We start from the raw sequence: 8,622 nt of genomic DNA, 5'->3' as shown, positions 1-8,622 counted from the left end.
TCTCTCCCTCTCTCTCTCTCTCTCTCTAAAACAAAAAACAAAAACCAAAAACAAATGAAAACCTACACTGGCACACTAAAAATGCAGGAAGGAAAAGAGGAAAGGAAGGAAAGAAAGAAGGAGGGAGGGAGAAAGGAGTAGGAAGGAGGGGAGGAGGAAGGGAAGGCAGGCAGCATTAAGAACAGCAGTTTTTCCAAAGGGGCCAGCGGCCATGGGAAAGGGTCCTTCATCTTCCTCATGTACTTCTCTGTTTCCTGCCCTGGAAAATCATCCGAGTGCTTCCCCTGTTGGTTTTCCACATGACTAAACCCCACGGGCCTCATCGAATCATACCCAGGCCGCCTGACTGCCTCTCCCCAGTTCCTCCCGTGCCTGGAGCCCGGTGGGGCGCAGACCCGGGCACACCGCCCACCGCCTCACCTGCCTTCTCGCACAGCCTCCCTGGTGGTCTGGCCGAGCGCGGGCCGGCCTGGGGTGTCCAGACGCCTGCAACATGGAATGGTCCATCCGACTCCTGGCCTGCCTAGTGGGCGTCCTCCTGATGGGTGAGTCTGCCACTACTCTCTCTGGCCCATGCTCAGAACAGAACAGCTGCTCACAAAACCTTAGGTACCATCTTCCCTCCTCGCCCCTGGGGCAGCCGGGTTCACCCAGAGCCTCCAGGCCCACGGAGAAGGAAGCACACCTTGGGAAGCGGTGGTGACAGGAGTCAGAAGTTCAAGCCCAGGTTTTGCCTTGGGTTTCTGGTGACTTCTCTGGGCCTCAGTGGCCCCCCCTGTAGAAAGGCCACCCGTTCACCTGCTGCCATGAGGATCCAGGGAGATGACGGGCAAGCTCGGGGGAGGACAGTCCAGGCTCTGAGGGACTTCGGGTGTTGCCATCATTCGAGCGCTTTACGTCTCGATGGGCACAGCCCAGAGGGGAGGGGAGGAGGCACGCGGTTGTTTGGGGCTAGAGGGGGGGTGATTTCACACGGGGGACGGGACAAGTGAGAGAGGGCACCCTGACCACCCAGCGGGAACCCCAAGGGGTGAATGGGAACTCTTTGCAGCAGGCTTAAGTAACAACATCATCAGGCACTCAGCTCAGCGAGCCGGGGTCCCTGGGAACAGTGTTTTGGTTCCGGGCCATCTGCACGAGGATTGTGGGGGGGAGAGGGGCGTCCATCTAAATGCGGGTCCTGGCTCCAGCCCAGACCCGCACAATGGGAGCATCAGGCAGCGGGGCTCAGGGGTCTGCATGTTCAACCAGCTTCTCAGGTCATTTTTGTTTAAAGATGCATTTATTTATTTTAGGGGGGAGGGGGACAGAGAAACTCAAGCAGACTCTGTGCTGAGTGCACTTAATCTCATGACCCTGAGATCAGATTTGAGCCGAAACCAAAAATGGGATGCTTAACCGACCGCGCCACCCAGGCACCCTCTCTTGGGTCGTTCTGACGCACAAGTTGAGGGCAATCAGGATAAATGACAGAGGCCACCCTCTGAGCCCCGTGTGCCTCCTGTGACTGTGTCCTTGGACTCGGCATCCGTGCCTCCACGGGCAGGGCCACGGGCCGTCACACACCGCACGGTGACATCGCCGGCATCACAGTGTTCTGAGTCAGTCACCATTCCTTGTCTGGGTCCTGTCTCCATGACTGGATGATAAACTCCCACCCTCAGGCTCCTCTTCCTTCCTCTCGAGCATTCAACAGAGGCAGCGTCCAGTTCAGGTCTGGTTTGGATAATTCTAGCAACTACGCACAGATAGCTCTTAGCAGTGCTGGGCGCTTTAATTAGTACCTCACGTATGCCTCATAACCGTCTGAGAAAGGAACTACTCTATTCCCTTTTCACGGATGAGGCAACAGAGGCGCAGAGGGGCCCAGTGAGTGGTGTGGGTGGAGCTGGGACGTGCGGCTCTAGACCGGACCACCACCGGCCCCACCCCCGCTGCCCCGAGTCCCACCACACAGCCCAGTGCTGGGAGCTAAGAGGGAAGAGGCTTTCTTTTCCCAGAATGACCTGACTCAGCCATCTTTCTGGGGTGATTCAGGGTTGGGTCCCACTTAGACAGTGGGGGCTGGAGGAGGTGACCCCGCCCAGACGCGGGGCTGATAAGAGAGCGGTTCAGATGTGAGTGTTGACATCACACACACCCCTGAATCCTGGTTCTGCAATTTACTAGCTACGTGGCCCTGGGCAGGTTGCCTGACGTCTTGGAGCATCGATAAAGTGGGGACCCTGGTGCCTTGTGGGGTGTCGTGAAGGAGAATTAGATCGTGGATAAAAGCCACCAGTGCAGTCCTGGTGCTGAGTGATTGCACAATAAATGGCAGGGAAATCTTGCTGAAGTCACATTAACCTCGAGAGAGGCGAGGTTGGGTGGGAGGTGGTTTGGGTTTATTTTTTTTTCTCCTGTGGAGGGTCAATGGCTATGAATTCATCAAAGACAAAAAGACCTAGAGGAAGCCTGAGCAGTCACATGACCAAGAACAAAACCCAAGCCGCGCAAGCGCTCCAGCCGTGGGTCGAGATTTACCCGGGGAGGCTGCGGCATCTTGGGGAGGAGACCCTTTTTTCTCATACTGGCAGCAGCTTCACTGTTACAACGGAGAGGTCCGTGAACTAGGGTGAGGGGATCCCACTTTCTGAAACCCCGAAGCCCCTCTGGAGATGTTTGTCTAGGAGCCCCTCCATGTGGCCGGGGGCCTGGGCAGGAGGCCGGAGGGCTAGGCCGGGTTTGGCTGCAGTGCGGGAGCCCCGGGCTTCCTGAGCAGATGTCCACAGCCCCAGTCTCGTCCCCAACCACAGCTCTGAGCAAAGAGCCGGGGCAGGCCCTTGGCAAAAGCAAAGTGGGAGGAACTGGTCCAGGAAACCCCCTTCTACCTTCTGTGCTCTTCTCCTTCATACTGATGCCACTCCCCCCGCCAGCCCCCAGTGCCCTGGGGCAGCCCCGAATCTCCCAGGGGCTCATGCACACTCTCCCTCGTCTTTCCCCTCTGGATCCCCACAAATCTGCTTCTAGAAAGCTGGAGATGCCGGGGAACACGCAGGTGGGAAGAACAATGGTCTGGGAGCTCTGCCTGCTTGGGTGACCTTGAACGAGACTGCGGTCGGTCCACAGACCTCTGATCCACAGGTGGAGGGATCACGGCAGCCGTCATCCTCAAGGGCTTCTGTGTCAGGCCTGGACACTTCACCACAGCGCCACAAAGCAAGGACCCTTGTTCCTATTTTAAGGAAGCCTATGGAAGTCAGGTGACTTTTCTGGGGTGTCACAGCCTGGACTAAACTGCTGGAGTCTCCCGAGAGCAAGCCCCACCTTTGACATCACCTATGTGCAGTGGTGGGGAGCCCAGAGCATGGTTTGGTGCTCAGAGGAATTTACTAGTTCGGAACCACTGCCGAGAAACCAACCAAAAGGCAAGACAAATCACAGCAGTCGCCCTAGCTCGCGGCGTGCAGGGAAAGGCCTGGGAGGAGATGGGCTGCTGTCACAGGTCCAGAAGGAAATGGGAGAGTTTCAGGGGCCAGGATGCCGCTTCTGCTCCCGGCGGCTACACTGGCCAGCAGGTTGGGCTGAGAAGTCCTACCTGGGGTGGGAGAAGGCCGGCGGGGGGGGGGCATGGACAGAGATGAGCTAAGCAGGCACTCTGGAGACAGCACCCTGTGGCCGACACTGGCCCCAGGCCATGCTCAGCTGTGACTGCCCACTGATCTAAGATGCCCACGTGAACTACAAAAGGTGCGATGTCAGGGTACCACGTCTTCACCCCTGCTGCATCACCTCGAGACGTCTGCCCAGAGTACCTCCCCACCACTGCTCAGCGCCCCCACCCTGCTCCCTTGTATTCACACTCCCTTTGCAGGGCTGGTGAGAGCAGGGGACTAATGTGCATTGAGCATTTGCTGGGCAAGCTACACGTGTGACTTCATTCAACCCTCAAGCCCATGAGGAAAGTACCAGGTGCCCCATTTGGTAGCAGAGGGGCCCGAGACTTGGGACATTAAGTAACCTGCCCAACGATCCCCCAGAAAGTGAAGGAGCCTAGAACAGTGCCAGGCTCAGACTGGCTGCTCACAAGAGGCGGAGAAAGAATGACCACAAGTGAGATTGTCACCCAGATCCAGCTGTGCCAAAGCTGGGAGGCGTGCAGCATGCCCTGGGGCCCACCGTGGAGGGGTGGTGTTCAGGACCGCGAGAAGAGTCTGGCTGTCCTGCTGACTGCGGAGGTTCCAGTCGCGAGGCAGGGAGATTGCAGGCTCTACAATGAGGTGCCAGGGTTTCCAGTCAGGAGTATTCCCTCCCTCGTGCACGGCACCTGTCATAGGATGCTGGGAGCTGGGGTTCCTGCCAAAGCAAACGCACTTGCTCCCCAGGCAATCCCTGCTGGGGCTTCCCACCCTCACCTTGAGTCCCTGCGTGGATGCATCCAAAGTCTCCACGTAAGAGGGAGTCCAGGCGCCGGTCTCCTGAAACACCAGCCAGCAGGTAAACAGGAAACACAGATCTCCCCCTGACAGAAGCCAAGATCTTAACCCTGGCTGAAAGGGCCTCTGTGTGCCCTCTCCGCTCCTACAGCAGAAGCCTCCAGGGAGAGGACGGGGCCGGGGGAGGGAAGCCTACCATTTGTACCACACTTCAGGATGTTTCCCAAAGAGGCTGCCCTCCTGGGGCAACATGGCACCAGGGACACAGTAGGAACAGGAACCACAGAGGGTGAAGCCTTGGCTCTGCTTTTGCTTGGTCAGATGACCTTGCAACAGTCACGTGGCCTCTCTGAGCCTCTGCCCTCCCTTCTCCAAAAGGGGCTATTGCCAGTCCCTCACAGAGCTGCCATGCACAAGATATGAGGACTGTCTCCCAGCAAGCACCCAAAGCACTGCGTGCTCTGGCCCCATTATCTGGGCATGCCCTGCAACCCCCACGCTGCCGTCCTTGCCTCCGTGGCTTTGCCCACCTGCCCCCTTTGCTTAGAACGCCTTCAGTCTACATCAAGGCTTAGCAAATCCCACTCCTTTCTCGAGGCTTCGCTGAAACAACACCTCCTCTCTCCCGGGTCCTCCAAGCATTTCCCTGCCTAATATTTGCACACCTCTTCCCCAGCCCACACCACCCTCCCCAGCCAGCCTGATCACCCTACCTTCTGCCCTCTTACAGCAATTCAACATCAGTGACTACATGGTAAGTGCTGCATGAGGCGGTGACACCACAAATACGGGCACATACCCGTGGTCCTGCCCGCCGGAGCTTCGGGTGCCTGGGCAAGACACACAGTTGAATAGGCAATGCCCACAGAGGAAGTAGGTCTGCCAGGCCCGGGGCCCAGGGAAAGGATGCCAGACCCAGGCTTAGGGCTCAGGAAGGCCTCCCCCTTAGGACGACTCAGCAGAGCCCTGGGGGTGACTGGGAGGGAGCTGGTGAGTGAAATGGGCCAGGAATCTTGTTCAGACAAAGGAAACATTGTCGGTGTCCCTCATTAGAGGACCTGGCAGGCTGCAGTGTAATTCTGTGTTCACTGATGTGTCTCCCTTTCTGAGCGGTGAGCTCCAGCAGGCTGATAAGGTATCCTATTGATCTTTGTAACCCTGGCTTCTATCCAAGCGCCTGGCTTAGAGTGGGAACGTGTCTGATAAATGTTGGCTAATCGATGAGCACACGATAGCAAAAACTACCCAGGGAATCGGTACCTGGCTCCATGTTGCCTGCAAGACGCAGGAGGTCAGAGGAGGCTGTAGGGAAACTGAGGCAGAGGCTGAGCCTCAAGAGTGGGGAAACACTTTCTGCACCTGGGAGTACTGAGTAAACCAGCAAAACCTTCAGAAAGGGCTTCTCCAATTTGAAACTAGGCCCTTTGATTATTAACAACTGAACAAACAAGCTCTTAACTAGAGAGAAATGTCATGTCTTCCACGTGGGTTCAAAAGCATAATTCCACTTGTCCAGAAGAAACAAGATGTGGCTTACAAGCATATTGTGTGAAAAAAAATCTTGCGGTTTTACTTGTTTGCAAGCTCGGCCTAAGCCCGAAGTGTAGTTTTATATGAGGCGGAGCTCACACAACGCAATTCGTACCCCACGCGGCTGGTGCAGCACACCCCTGGAGACCCCAGCTCAGGCGCCGACGCTGCAAGGAGAGGCACGAAGCAGGCAGCGAGGAAGGGGAGGGGCAGGGGAGGTCCCGGGACTTCCACCAGAGAAGGGAAGGCTCACTGGGTCCAGGAGGGCCATGATGGGGTCCCAGGAGGGCCATCACCGCGAGGCGATGCACGTGCTCCCAAGAACAATGATGGTCATGTCAGTAGTGATAGATGTTGGCTCTGTGCAGGAGGAATGTCCCGACCTGTAGATAATTCATAGATGGGATAGGCTTCTTGGAGGATGGATGGTCACTGGCTGTGGGCTGAGGGGATTCCTACCCAAGGCAGGAACTACCCCCAAAGAGTAAAGAGCACTGAGCGCAGAGTCAGAAAAGCTGGGTTTCTCCCATCTTCTGTGTGACCCTGGGCCTCCATTTTCTGATCTATAATAATATGCCCCCTGCCTCACTCCCCAGGGTGTCTTGAGGGTCACGTGACATGATGCATACAAAAGAACCGTGTAAATTACAAACCTCTTGGGAAATATAAGAGCAGCTGTATTATTCCCTCTAAAGATCCCTTTTGTGAACTGCACTGAGGGCTCTAGCTGGGCAGACCTCCAGCCTGTCCTCCCTTCCTCAGGAAGACACCACCCCTAGCCTGATGCTGCGAGTCCCAGCTTCAACACCCTCCCCCACGCACCTGCTCACCCCCTCTCCAAGGCAGCACATGCGTGCACCAACAGAGGCAGGAACCCTGCAGCTATCTTGGAGCTGGAGGCAGACCACGGCTCCCAGACCTGGTCTCAACCATACTGGGGAATGAAGCCCAGAGCAAGAAGACAGCACGAAGATCTACCACTCGTGGTTTCTCGGCTCCCTAGCTGCCTTTTGGGAAGCGCCTTTGGCTTGACCTGGATTCGAAAGGAACCCCATCCACCCACTCAACACATTAATTTCAAAACCCATCGCCCCTTGCTGAGGCCTGTTCCCCTCTGTAAATGGGAGTGTTGGTCTCCTTGGATGAGCCCCAAGCTTCCATGCCTTTAGTGCCCAGACAGCTGGCTGGGGAGTCAGGCAGTCCCGAGTCCCGACCCTGGCTGTGCCTCCTAGCTGTGTGACCTTACCTAATTACTCAACTTCTCTGTGCCTCAGTTTATTACATGTAACCCAAGGATACTGTGCTTCCATCTAGGATCACTTGTGAGAACCAAAAGAGATACTACGGGGAACCTGGTCAACACAGAGGTGCACAGTAAGTGCTTTTATTATCACTATGGGGGGGTGCTGGGACTGTACCTTAACCAGGGATCCCGGGGCTTTTCTGCAGCAGGGTTGGTGTTGGGAAAGAGTATGGGGTCAGTGGGCCTGCTCGTGAGGTGGGACCGCCCCAATGAGGCAAAGACTCCCAGGGAAGGGCGGGGAGGGTCCAGGCACCTGGAGTGTCATGGGAGTCAAGATCCCGGGAGACGCCTCTCGAGTCACGGGGTGGGTTTCTGGGTGCCCACAAGGGAGACGCTCCCTGAGTCCTGCGGGCTCCGGGCACCCCAGCGAGGGGTCCTCCCCCCTAGAGTCCGCTGACGCCCCCGGCCGCCCGCAGGTGCGCCGGCGCAGCGCTGGTCCATGCAGGTGCCGGCCGAGGTGAGCGCGGCGCTGGGCGAGGCGACCGTGCTGCCCTGCACCTTCACGCACCCGCACCGCCACTACGACGGGCCGCTCACGGCCATCTGGCGCGCGGGCGAGGCCTACGCGGGCCCGCAGGTGTTCCGGTGCGCGGCGGCGCGGGGCAGCGAGCTCTGCCAGACGGCGCTGAGCCTGCACGGTCGCTTCCGGCTGCTGGGCAACCCGCGCCGCAACAACCTGTCGCTGCGCGTCGAGCGCCTCGCCCTGGCCGACAACGGCCGCTACTTCTGCCGCGTCGAGTTCTCCGGCGACGTTCACGACCGCTACGAGAGCCGCCAAGGCGTCCGGCTCCGCGTGACCGGTGAGCGCGGCGCCCTTCCCCCGGCCCGCCGCGTCCCCAGGGCGCCCAGAGCGCGCCGCGGGCACAGAAAGGGGGCATTAGCCAGCGTCTCTCTCTAGGGCAGGGGGCCCGCCCACCGGGCGAACTTGTTAAAAATGCAGAATGCTGGCCCCGAGCAGCGCTGAGTGGCGCCCGGGAGTGGGGAGTGGACATCGGAATGAAGCTCGTACAGGGTGAATGGCCCCAGCAACTCTCAGTCTAGGGGGAGGGACACGAGTTGAACAAAAATGGCAAGGGCTGCGATGGGATGTGTGCTCTGTGCACTGAAGGGCACCCGCAGCCCCCTGGGGAGGTGCCCAGGGAGCCCGCCAAGTGCGCAGTACTTTGCTAGACCCTAAGGAAGTGGGAACGAGGGTGTCCAATCCGCAGAGCAGTGGTCCTCAACCCTGGCTGCGTACTGGAATTAGCTGGGAGCTTTTAAAAATCCTAGCCCTCCCTGCTGTGGGGATCCCGTTCTGGGTTCCATTGCAGCTCTGCCAAGAACCTTCCATGTGCCCTTGGGCTGGCTGGGCGGCCTCTCCGAGTGCATGTCAGT

At 58.1% G+C, this 8,622-nt stretch overlaps 1 protein-coding gene across 1 annotated transcript in view; it reads left to right on the top strand.

Moving 5' to 3' along the window:
- The first annotated feature begins 411 nt into the window (after positions 1-411).
- SIGLEC15 (sialic acid binding Ig like lectin 15) overlaps positions 412-8,622 on the top strand; it is a 16,968-nt gene continuing 8,757 nt past the window's right edge. Inside the window, exons 1-3 of the mRNA XM_040632559.1 lie at positions 412-545; positions 7,260-7,319; positions 7,665-8,048. Coding sequence (XP_040488493.1) covers positions 494-545; positions 7,260-7,319; positions 7,665-8,048 — 496 coding nt within the window. The 5' untranslated portion in view covers positions 412-493. The remainder of the gene's footprint in view (positions 546-7,259; positions 7,320-7,664; positions 8,049-8,622) is intronic.

This window comes from Ursus maritimus, unplaced genomic scaffold (genome assembly GCF_017311325.1).
Source record: "Ursus maritimus isolate PB19 unplaced genomic scaffold, ASM1731132v1 scaffold_18, whole genome shotgun sequence".
NCBI classification, from domain to species: Eukaryota; Metazoa; Chordata; class Mammalia; order Carnivora; family Ursidae; genus Ursus; species Ursus maritimus.
This window is presented reverse-complemented; position numbering and strand designations above follow the sequence as displayed.